This window comes from Salarias fasciatus, unplaced genomic scaffold, assembly GCF_902148845.1.
Source record: "Salarias fasciatus unplaced genomic scaffold, fSalaFa1.1, whole genome shotgun sequence".
Classification (NCBI taxonomy): Eukaryota; Metazoa; Chordata; class Actinopteri; order Blenniiformes; family Blenniidae; genus Salarias; species Salarias fasciatus.
Genome location: NW_021941239.1, coordinates 114,143 through 126,348, shown reverse-complemented (window position 1 = coordinate 126,348; position 12,206 = coordinate 114,143). Strand labels below are relative to the sequence as shown.

Sequence of the window (12,206 nt, the reverse complement as noted above, 5' to 3'; positions counted from 1 at the left end):
TTTGTAATCAATACAGATTTCACACAAACATCTGCAGCTGTCTTGATGTCTATTTCTGACAGTTCTGGTTTTAACAAGCTGCATTCAACTTGAACACCGGCTGCAAAGGATAACTAAGACACGGCAGCAGTTTTAATGGTTAACGAAGATGCACGTGTAACATCCAAGCTGAGGATCGATCTTTTTCTTCAGTCAAACTGCAGTTTCGGAGTGTTGGGAGGTCATATGATGCTCGACAGGTTCGCAGATGCCATCCACTCGTTCAAGCGGCAAGGTCGTGAAAGGCTTTCATTCTTTATAAGCTGCAGTCTCTCCGAAACTGAAAGACTTCACTGTGTTAAGGAGAAAATCAAGAAAATCGGAGCTGCACTGACCTTCCACCAGCACACATGTCCTCCGCTTCTGTAATGCTGATCGCTGTAAATATTGACAGACTTCCTTCTGTTGACTGAGAGAAGCGACTCTGTCTGAGCCGTGGAGTCTGCTGCCACCACCTGTCCAGGAGTGGCTGCCTTGGGACCACCTTACAAAACAGTCATTCGTTTTTGTTTTTTTTTTTGTTTTTTAAATTAGCATTTTTATTTTCTGGGTGAATTTAAAATTCTCTCTTTATTCTATCCCTTCTCAGGGGCTTGTGACTCACCCTGTACAGCACCAGCTGTGTTGTAAGGACCGTCATCAACGTTTTCTCCTGAGCATCATCCTGTGGCTTCTTGAAAAATGTCTTCATCCGGTTTTGTGCTCAGTTGTGCAGCAAACCCTTTCTGCTTCTCCATGGCCTCATTTTTGGGAAGCTGGACTTGTGTTCTTTTTCTTCAAGGGTCTTTACTTCTAAAACAATCAAATCAAATCAATCTTTATTCATAACGCGCTTTTCATATCACAAAAAACACTACATAGTGCGTTACAATATTACAATATTAAAACCAAAAATAAATATATATTAAGATAAAAACAGAGCCACACCTTCACCAAAATCGCAAGCATGTGTAGTGGTATGCGCGCACCCGCCTCCAGCCAGAGTCCTGCATGGGTCCAATTTTCAAGACCCGCCCCAGCCCGACCCGGGGACGGACAAAGTCGCAACCGAACCGCAAACCCGTGCATCAGCCCGATTAGTACCGCGACCCGATCCCACCCGTTGAAACACGACCCGCAGCCCGACCCGTAACTCGTATTTAAAGTCATCATTTTGGGTCATATTGTCTGAATACTGAACAGCATATCGCCACAGTTCAGGTGCCAGTGAGTAAACGCACCTGAATGAAGCAGCTCTTCCAATAAAAGCCTGACTTCAGTCATGAATCATCAGCCCTGCGTGTTCTTCTCCCATAAAACTGTAAAAACACTCATTTGTTACGTTTAACGCTTTTAAACTTTGAATCTCTCAAAGGGAACTTTATGTGTGTAATAGACTTACTTTCTGTCCAGACTTGAGCGGCGTTCAGCAGTTACGAGCCGTGACATGTTTTAGAATCCATCGAGGAGAAAAGTATTCCATCAGGGAAACACTTCAGGAACATTACAAAGTGATAGTTTTACGTTTAATCCATTTATTTCTCAAATATCTAAATAGCTATTAACTGTTTTGGAAGTGGCGCTTTGACGGTGGCAGACCGTTTGATGCTCTCATCCAATCACAAATTGTGTTATTAGATGGTGAAACGTGTTTAAACAGCTGAGCCAATGACCGTCACAAAATAGTGGAAGCGACCCTCAGAGAGTAAATAGGTGCGTTCGACGTGAGAAAGCCAGAGGCAGACTTTTAAGACTTTTGAGAACTTTATAAATGTGCAGAGTCCTACGTTTTGCTACAGGAGGCGTTCTTTTCCCGGAAGCAGCGGGAGGGGGAAACTTTGTTAGAGTACTCGCTGGCTTTGAAATCTCTCATGGAAAGGATGAAGCAGCGTGCTCCCATTAATATTCCAAATTCTGAAATTCTTTTGCGAGATCAATTTGTAGAGCAGGTTCTAGATGGCGCGCTTCGCTGTGAACTTAAACAGTTTGTGAGGCGTTCTCCTGCAGCGACATTGTTGGATGTCAAAGGGTAAGGTGGGAGCGTGAGGGGCTGCCGGCGGGTGTGCGTCGCCGCAGCAATTCTGTCCCTTAAGCCTTGGGTATTCAATACACGGTGAGGGGTGGCCACCAGCAGTTGGATAGCCTGCCATCTTCAGAAGTAGGTGAGATGAGGAAGTTGTTGCAGCGTCAACAGCAACAGTTGGACAAACTGACACAGAGCACCACTGAGTTACAAGCTGCTCATTCGCGCCGCCGCTCTTCTTATTCTCATGGGCGCTCACGCCAGGGGCCCATCATTTGTAATCGCTGTCAACAGCCTGGACACATTGCAAGAAATTGTGATGGACTGCGTGTTCCTTTATGGTCCCATTCAGCAGCGCGCAGTGACGTACAGCCTCTGCAGCAGTCGGAAAACTAATGCCCACCGCGTTGCCGAGCCACAACTCGGGTGGGGTATCAATGGGCTCACATAATAGTAGTATGAGGGTTGACGATGTTCCAAAGCTGATCTCCACATGTCCACATATTGATGTAGGTATGGGTGGCACCCCTGTACCTTGTCTAGTGGACACTGGGTCGATGGTTTCCACAATAACGGAAAGTTTCTTTTGCAAGACCTTCGAACCCTGGGGAAATGAACGCCTGTCACTGACTGGAGCTCAAGGCTGCCAATGGGCTGTCGATCCCTTATATTGGTTATCTTGAACTGGATATTTTACTTTGTGGGAAGACGATGCCTCATTGTGGTGTTTTAGTGGTGAAAGATCCACCTGGGCGTATGTCTCCTCAGGTCCCTGGTGTGTTGGGAATGAATATCATTAGCAAGTGTTATAACGAGTTGTTTGGTCAGTATGGGTCAACTTTGTTTAGAGAAGCTTCAGAGTCTCTTCCCACCCCCTTGGTTGATGCTTTGCAAAAATGTCACATTGCCACTGTTAAACCGACCCCTGCTCATCCAGGGAAGGTTAGGGTCCGGGGAAAGAAACCTTGCAGCATACCAGGTGGAGAAATAAAAATAGTGACTGCAACTTGTTCTAATTACTTTTCAGAAGGAACTATGTTGTTTGAGCCACCGGAATCCAGCTTACCTGCGGGCCTCTTGGCCTCACCAGCCCTGGTCCGTGTTATTCGGGGAACGGCTTACATTCCTGTGGTAAATGTAGGAGTTGATAAAGTGCTTCTTCGTCCGTGCACTGTTATTGGCACTTTAGACAACATGAGGGTTGTCAGCCTGCCGACAGGTGTGGCAGAAATTTCGTCCATCACCGCTCAAACGGCGGAGCAGACTGGTTTTTCAGTTCTTGAACAGATTAACTCACTTGACTTGTCTCACTTACCTTCAGCAGAGAGCAATGTAGCTCGTACGGAATCATGTGTCTGTTTTTTCTGTTAATGATCAAGACCTCGGTTGTACAAACCTTATATTGCATGACATCCCGCTCCTGGACCAAATTCCTGTTCAGCAACGTCATCGCCGTATTCCACCATCCGAATATGAAGTTGTAAAGGAACACATCCACCAGTTGCTTCAGTCGAAAGTCATCAGAGAGCGTTCGAGTCCCTACGCCTCGCCAATAGTGCTCGTTCGTAAAAAGGACGGCAGCTTATGGCTCTGCGTAGATTATCGTCAGCTCAATTCTAAGACGAAGAGAGATGCGTTCCCGCTTCCGCGGATAGAGGAAACCCTTGACTCTCTTTCTGGTGCTTGTTGGTTTTCTACACTGGACCTTGCAAGTGGGTACAATCAGGTTCCCGTTACAGAGGAAGACAAGCCAAAAACCGCGTTCTGTACTCCTTTCGGCCTATTCGAGTGGAATCGAATGCCCTTTGGTCTCTGTAACGCGCCCAGTACTTTTCAGAGGTTAATGCAGCGCATATTTGGAAGTCAGCAGGGCCAGTCGTTACTTCTATATCTGGATGACATTGTAGTCTTCTCTTCCAGTATCGATCAGCATCTGGAGAGGCTGGCTGGAGTGCTGACGAGGCTGCAGGCAGAAGGTTTGAAGGTCAAACTTTTAAAGTGTCGCTTCTTTAAGCATGAAGTCAGCTATTTGGGTCATGTAATTTCAGATAAGGGCGTTGACCCTGCGAAGATTCAAGCAGTTGTAGAGTGGCCTGTTCCCACTACCATTTCAGAGCTTCGCTCATTCATTGGCTTTTCGAGTTATTACCGCCGGTTGGTGGAAGGGTTTGCAAAGCTTGCTGCACCGCTGCATCGGAAAGTGGCTGAGCTATCAGGCAAATCTCAGAAGAGGAGTGGGCCATGTGATATTAAAGGTTGGGACCAAGAGTGTCAGAACAGTTTTGACATGCTTAAGACCAAATTTACAAGCGCGCCGGTGCTGGCGTATGAGCTGGCTTGGGAGCTGTGCTCTCTTAGGAGCAGGACGGGATAGTGCGCCCTGTGGCCTACGCAAGTAGGGGGGCTCCGGAAAAATGAACGGAACATGTCAAACTATTAGGGATGGGAAGATCGAATGCCGCGAGATTGAGTACATTTATATAAAGGCAGAAACTCTTTATTAACTGGAATATTGACGGAATAATACATAACATGGCGCACAGCCATATAAACACGTGCAAAGCCCTGAATATGCTCATATTCACATTTAAAAAACCGGTCGAAAGGGACATGAAATACTGTTCTGTGCATGTTCTATCCGCAAGGAATCTTGGTCTTTTGAGTACACAAACTACTTGTGATACAGTTTAATTGATACGACGTAAAGAAAATGTGCGGAAATGATCGTTCAGTTCTTCTCTTTTATTGAAAAAACGGTGCATCGCATCAATGAACATTTTACCACGTCTTGCCGGCTCACACCCTTTTTCTAACAACATGCAGAGAGAGCCTGCAGCGGCTGTGGCGCCCTTCTTCCTCTGTGGTGTCTGTGTAAAATAAGGTTGAACATGCAAACAGCACACCTAGTGGCATGAAGTGCAAATGCAGTCATGGCGTCGTTTGTGCGCCGCGGTTTGAATGGGAATAGGCGAACTAGGCGGCCGCCTAGGGTGCAGTGTATAGCGGAGGGCGCCGTGGCCGTACAAGGGGCACCCCGACCCGACACTCCGTGCTCCGACGCTGCATGTGAGTACCGCGCCGCTCCCCACAGCTCAGCACATATTAGAATATCATGAAAAAGTATACTAGTAGGCTATTTAACTAATCACTTGAAAACACCTGCAAAAAACTCGAAACACCTGCAAGTGTTTCCTGAGCCTTGAAAAACACTCAGCTTGGTTCAGTAAACTAAATCACAAGTATGGGGAAGACTGCTGATCTGACTGCTGTCCAGAGGACCATCATTGACACCCTCCATCAGGAGGGTAAGACACAAAAAGAAATTTCTCAAAGAGCAGGCTGTTCACAGAGTGCAGTTTCAAAGCACATTCACAAAAAGTCTGTTGGAAGGGAGAAATGTGGCAGGAAACGCTGCACAACCAAGAGAGATGACCGCAGGCTTAACAGCATTGTGAAGAAGAGCCGCTTCCAGAATTTGGGGGAGCTTCAAAGACAGTGGACTGAAGCTGGAGTCCAGGTATCAAAAGCCACTGTTCACAGACGTGTCCGGGAAATGGGCTACAATAGCCGTATTCCCATGGTCAAGCCACTTCTGAACTCAAGACAACGGAAAAAACGTCTGACTTGGGCTGTGGAAAAGAAGCACTGGACAGTTGAAGAGTGGTCCAAAGTCCTCTTTTCAGACGAAAGCAAGTTTTGTATTTCATTTGGAAGTCAAGGCGCCAGAGTCTGGAGAAAGGCTGGAGAGGAGCAAAATCCAAGTTGCTTGAAATCCAGTGTGAAGTTCCCACAGTCAGCGATGGTTTGGGGAGCCATGTCAGCTGCTGGTGTTGGTCCACTGTGTCTCATCAAGTCCAGAGTAAATGCAGCTGTGTACCAAGAGATTTCAGAGCACTACATGCTTCCTTCTGCTGAAAAGCTCTATGGAGATGATGATTTCATTTTCCAGCATGATCTGGCACCTGCCCACAGTGCCAAAACCACCAGTAACTGGTGTACTGACCATGGCATTACTGTCCTCGATTGACCTGCCAATTCCCCTGACCTGAACCCCATTGAGAATTTGTGGGGTATTGTCAAGAAGAAGCTGAAAGACACCAGACCCAACAATGCAAATGAGCTAAAGGCCGCTATTGAAGCATCCTGGGCATCCATAACACCTCAGCAATGCCACAGGCGGATTGCCTCCATGCCACGCCGCATTGATGCAGTAATTCGTGCAAAAGGATTCCCAACCAAGTACTGAGTGCATTAATGGACATTTTCAAATGTTTGATTTTGTTTTGCTGTTATAATTTTGTTTTTTTACTTGGTCTGAGGAAATATTCTAATATTTTGAGATAGGATTTTTGAGTTTTCTTAAACTGTAAGCCATAATCAGCAATATTAAAATAATTAAAGGCTTGAAATATGTCAGTTGATTTGTAATGAATCCAGAATGTATGACATTTTTGTTTTTTTAATTGCATTTCCGAAAATAAAGAACTTTATCACAATATTCAAATTTTCTGAGACAGTCCTGTATTGCTTGGTATGATGTGATAGGATTACATCCAGTGCTGGCTTCCATCGACAAAAATGTGACAAAGTAGCTGAAGCTTGGAAACTTGTCTTGCTCCAGTTGATATTCAGTGGCCTTGCGATTCCACCTGGTGCACAGCCAATCCAGAAGCTTGGCACTGAGCTTATGATTTTCGATTTCATCATTGAGTATAGTTAGACTGTCATTTCTTGTCATCGCCGACTCACAACTACGCAAGAAGTCCACAAATTTCCTCAATTCACCACTCTCCTTTGAGGCGATCATAGGCCAGGAATGTAGTTTGTCACGGAAAGCCTTGGCAATTATGAAAGGTTTACCGTATCTTTGGTCGAGCAGGTTCCATGCTGCTTGATATGCATCATCAAAATCAGCCATGAAGTAGCCCTCTATAGCTTCTTTAGCTCTGCCTCCAACATATTTCTGAAGAAAGAAGAGTTTCTCCGTCGTTGGGATGTTCTTCCTCTCAATCCGTGTCTGAAAGGATGACTTCCAGTGTCTGAATTTAAGTGGATCACCAGTAAAGATTGCGGGCTCTGGGATGGGAAGCCTGTTAGCTGATATGGCCTCAGCCAAAACCTTCACAAGCCCTCCTGTGTCTTCTCGTGTAGCGTTACTTGGAGTTGTCTCTGGAGCTTCATATGGAGATTGGGTTTGATGATACACAGGAGTGTCATACATGGCTACTTGCTTCACTTTAGGCGATTCTGAGTGCTGTGGTTTGAATCCTTGGTCTGGATTGAACTCTACTTAATCATAGACTTGAAGCCTTGCTTTAGCTGCATTTAGTCGTTTCAACTCCTCTAAGCGCTCTAGTTCTCTTTTTAAATCCTCTACAGACTTCTGTCTTGCCACATTCTCTTCTTGCTGTTTCTTTAAGAGTGCAGCTTCTTCTAACTTACGTTCGACATCCTTTTGACGACGTTCTGCTTCTTCCTTTTCAGCTCGCAGACGACGGTTTAATGCTTCTGCTTCTTGGACTGCGACTATCAACCTATTCTCCGTTTCAAGTGCAAGTAGCTTCTCTTGATGTTGGTCTTGCTCAGATATTATTTGCAATACAGCTCGTGTAGCAGCGGCTTCTTTTCTTTTGGCTTCTGATTGAGTTGTGCGAACACTATCGCCCCCAGTGATTGACTTTGAACTACTGCAGACTGCAGTTGCAAATATAGATGGTGCATCAGGCCAAAGTAAATCTTCATCATTTCCTTCTATTTGAGATTGAGTATTCTTCACTACTTGGTGAGTGATGGATATGCAGTTGTCCATCTTGCAGCGCCTCTCCTGAGGTGGGCCATCTAGCTTTCGATAGTCGTCATAAACTGTATTCAGTTCAGAAAGCACCATTTGAATACTGCTGATGTGTTCTTGGAGAGTATCATTAGGATCCTGTCTGATCACTGGTTTTTTAGCCACCTCAGTTAAAGCCTTCCAGCAATCATAACTGCTTTCAAAGCGACGTAGAAGCCCTTTTAGTTTGTCCAACTGGAGTTCTTTTCCTTTCTCTGTAAGCATACGCTCTCTTTCACTTCTGCGTGGTAGATCTTTCGGCTGCTCAGTGAAATGCTTTGTCTGATCCATGAGATCCGTTTCTGATACATGTTGTTCTGTGTCACCTATCTGCTCAGTTTGATTTCCTTGTGACATTTTTAACCACTTCAGTTATCATGAACTTGACTAGAAAGTAGTGGAGTGCTATTACTACCACATAAATAGCTTACTTGGCTTCACTTTCCTTTTAGATCTTGAAAAAAATATCTTAAATCCAAAATAAAGCACCATTTATGCTTATTCTCACAGTTGGATAGCTTGTTATCAACAATAACCTTCAAATAACTTGAATAATAAACAAACAATAAGGGGGGTGTACCGGCCCTTTAAACTACTAAATACATAAACTGAAATGTTGACACATTTATCTTAGTCTTCAAAATAATGAAACAGATTATCTTCTTTCAAGCAATATTACTATAAATGCATAATAAAATCAACAAACATCAACAATTCCCCTTGTGTCTGTTCTTGTGTAAAACAATAATGTACGCTACACACAGTTCCTTGTTGTTATCCGCTCCCTTATGTCCCTTTCAGAACACAAACTTAAGTGTCTGCCTTATGGACTGTAATGAACGAAAAACGGGTGAACTGATGTGTCCCGGCTTATCTGAATTCCCTTCTTGAGCTGTCGCAGGTCCCCCTTCGTTGAGCACGTGCGAACAGAATGCCAGTCAGACTTCCACTTCTTCATCCCACGCAGCTGAGGTCGACGTCATCCCAGGCAGTTGAGTTTGACTTTATCCAAGGCATTGAGTTTGACTATTTCTCCCTCCGGTTACAATGATCACGCCATAGTTTTCCACACAGCTGATGTTTATTATTCGTCACCGTCAAACTATAAAAAACACAATCAAAAGATAAAATATTTAAAAGAACAATCACAGAAAATTACAATAACAATAAAATAATAAGTGCAAACAAATCTGCTAACAGCAAAACGCACCTCAATGGCTGCACACAACGCCGGAGGAAAAAAGGCCCATTCTTCATGGAAAGTTAAACACACTTGTTGCAATGACTGCACACAAAATAGGACGAAAAGAGGGTCCAATCTTCATTAAAAGTTCACTTAAATTAACACTTCAACCGGCTTTTCTCTCAGCTCCAAAAGAAAAAGGCAAACACACAAGGGGGCTGAAAAAACAGCAGCACCGGTGCAACCCCAAAGCCTGTCCCAGCGGAACAAAAAAAGCACAATTAGAATTGCCCATCATACAATACGATCACATTTTAGAAAATCTTAATCCACCAAAAATAAACATAAATAACTAAATATACATGAAAATTATCAATTAAATCATTTGTAACAATCAGGCTTGACCAACAAAATTACAACAAATTTAAATGACAAATTATAATTTGGCAGTTAAACAGAGAGTCAACTGATCCGACCTCTGACCTTCTGAGAAATATGTCAGACATTAAACTTGGTGGATTGTTCATTTACGGTTCAGCAAAAACCCAGCTATTGCACATCTATTCTGTAAACAACAGAACATTGATCCTGAAAGCCAGGAACTACCCTGCAGGAGGAAGTGGTGTGGATGGGTGGAGGTTTGACCAGGAGAGGGCAGTCATTTGCATCTTTTCAAAATGTATTTTAATGTGGCTTAACCCAGATATTGTGATCTGGTGGCGCTGCAGATCTCAACAGGTATAAGAACTTCAACTGTAGTGCTTAGAAAGAGCTGGGAACAGAGACTGTTTAACCAAACAGGACCACACCGATGTCATTAATGTCCTGTACATCCTGGCTGTCAGCCACATGATTTTAAAAATTTATCAGGTCTTGATAGAAATTTCTTGTGTCTTCCAGCCTCAGGTGTAAAAATCCCCACAGTTTGACTACTCCGAACAACGCAAAGGTTCTCAGGAGACACGATCTGCAAGACTTGACAGAGAAACAGCTGTTCCAGCTGCTGCTTCAGAATGATCCCTACCTGCTCCCCGAGGTGAGTTCAGGTCCCTGCAGCTGCATGCAGAAGTGAAATTTAGACTTGAAAATGTGTTTTTCATCCTCCTCACTAGATATGCTCGCATTACAACAAGGGCAGCGGTCTGCAAGGCTCCTGTCGGTTCAACTCCTCCAGCACGAAGCTGCACATGTGCCAGCACTACTACCAGTGCGACTGTCAGTTCGGTTCCGCGTGCAAGAGAGCGCATCGCCTCGACGCTCAGGCCATGAAGCTTTTCCAGGGATATAGTCAGGAGAACATCAACAACCTCCACAAGAACTACAGAAATAAGCTCATCATCTCAGGTGACCTGAAGAGGCCAGCTGCTGCTGTTCCTGGTAAATATGGAACTTTGTTTTTTTATGTCATTTGAGTTGTTTTCTGTGTTTCCCTTCTCTGCTAAACGTCTGTTTTCTGCAGCCTTGCCAGAGGTGAGCATCCCAGCCCCGCCGCCATCCCGTCAGACTCCCCACACTAACCCGGTGACCCCCAGCAGAGCTGCTATTCCAGCCAACCCCCCGAGTGACGCTGAGAGAAATGAAATCTGCCTCTTCTTCATCCGGAGAAAGTGCTTGTACAAAGGTATTGTTAGGAAAAAAAAATCAATCCATTCAGCATCAAAGTCCAGAATATGTCCTCATCCTTCCATTTATTTATTTATTTATTTATTTATTTTGTTTAGACAAGTGTGCTCGGGTCCACTGGCACCTGCCTTACAGGTGGCAGGTTTTAGATGTGGATGGCGTGACCTATAAGGACCTGGTGGACATGGAAAACATTGAGAGGGCATATTGTGACCCGGCTCGGGGCACGAGCTGCATGGATCAACCCTCCGCCAGCCTGGGACTCCTGAGATTTATGGGATTTCAAAGGTGCACAAAGACAGAAAAGACATACGAGAGGAATCTCCCTGAAGGGATTCCAGTCCGTCGATTGTCCACTACCTCCTCCGTCTCGAAGCCTCCTCACTTCATTCTCACCACGCAGTGGGTCTGGTACTGGAAGGACGACGGGGGGGCGTGGCTGGAGTTTGGGCAGGTGAGGCGTCATGATTGCGTCCTTGTTCCCAATGGTTCAGTTTTTCTTTTTCTTTTGTACAATTTCTCAGCAAATACATATTTATATGAAAACTGTCAAAATCTTTTGACTTTCAATTTAACTGTTTTTTTCTCTGCCTGCTGCGTTCAGGACGATGGCGGTGGAGCGGCAGCCGTCGCCTCTCAGACCCTGGAGAACGTGTACCTGGTGGACAGAGACACAGAGGTCCCGTTCAGCGCCGGCAAACACCAGTACGTTCTGTACTTCAAAGACGCGGCGGGCAGCGGGCGGATGTATCAGCAGAACGTCAAACACAAAACCAAGAGAGAAGTTAGGAGGAGACCTCGCTTTCTGTCGACCCGTGACGTGGAAGCACAGCTGAAGAGGTTGGTTTTTTTGTTGTTACAGTTATAAATGTTGAATCCTTGCTTGTGACTCGTGTGAGCTTCTTCTTTGCAGCACTTCATCACAGAGCTCGAGCTCCTCCATAGCCGAAATCTTACCGTCCACCTGGGATAAGACCGCCCTGCCAGAGCTGGGATACAGGGTATCGTCACTGCAGATATACACTTCTTCACTATAAACGCGTTTCATTGATGATTTGTGAATCGTTCTTGTCTTGAAGCTTGTGCAGCTCACCTCGTCGGCGAAGGAGTACTCCATGATTGAGATGCTGTTCAAGCGCACCATGCCTCAGAGTAAAATCAACAGCATGCACCGGATCCAGAATCCGTCTCTGTGGAAAGTGTTTCAGTGGTGAGTCACTGCTGCTTGATAAACAGATAATTTTAATAATAAAAATGAGCTTGTAGCATATCGTCCACCTCACAACGATGGGATGCAGCGCCCTTTGTATGTTACTGACATTTTGTTAAAGAGTTATTGAGACTGAAAGTCCATATCTGTCAATATGCTGCCAACTTTACTGGACTGTTCAGTATATGAATGATATAACTAATTCGTGGGAACGAATTAGTAATTCGTGGCCACAATTAAAATTTTTTTTTTACCATGTCATGTCCGGGGCTCCGTATTTTTTAGACTCCAAAAGGTGTAAAAAAAGTAACCACAAAAA

At 44.7% G+C, this 12,206-nt stretch overlaps 1 protein-coding gene across 1 annotated transcript; it reads left to right on the top strand.

Annotated features, from left to right (window-relative positions):
- Positions 1-1,029: 1,029 nt before the first annotated feature.
- LOC115384439 (protein mono-ADP-ribosyltransferase PARP12-like) lies at positions 1,030-11,967 on the top strand. Its single transcript, XM_030086714.1, has 8 exons — positions 1,030-1,118; positions 9,955-10,090; positions 10,167-10,431; positions 10,514-10,675; positions 10,776-11,147; positions 11,304-11,517; positions 11,591-11,678; positions 11,757-11,967. The coding sequence occupies exons 1-8, from the start codon at positions 1,030-1,032 to the stop codon at positions 11,889-11,891; spliced, it is 1,461 nt and encodes a 486-aa protein (XP_029942574.1). The 3' UTR covers positions 11,892-11,967.
- The last annotated feature ends 239 nt before the right edge of the window (positions 11,968-12,206 follow it).

What these genes read in the sequence shown, in the direction of transcription:
- LOC115384439 (XM_030086714.1), top strand. Translation starts at nt 1,030, where the DNA reads ATGGGTCCAATTTTCAAGACCCGCCCCAGCCCGACCCGGGGACGGACA. An exon ending in CCCGTGCATCAGCCCGATTA is followed by an intron (nt 1,119 to 9,954) that starts GTACCGCGACCC and finishes TGTGTCTTCCAG; the next exon opens with CCTCAGGTGTAAAAATCCCC. An exon ending in GAGAAAGTGCTTGTACAAAG is followed by an intron (nt 10,676 to 10,775) that starts GTATTGTTAGGA and finishes TATTTTGTTTAG; the next exon opens with ACAAGTGTGCTCGGGTCCAC.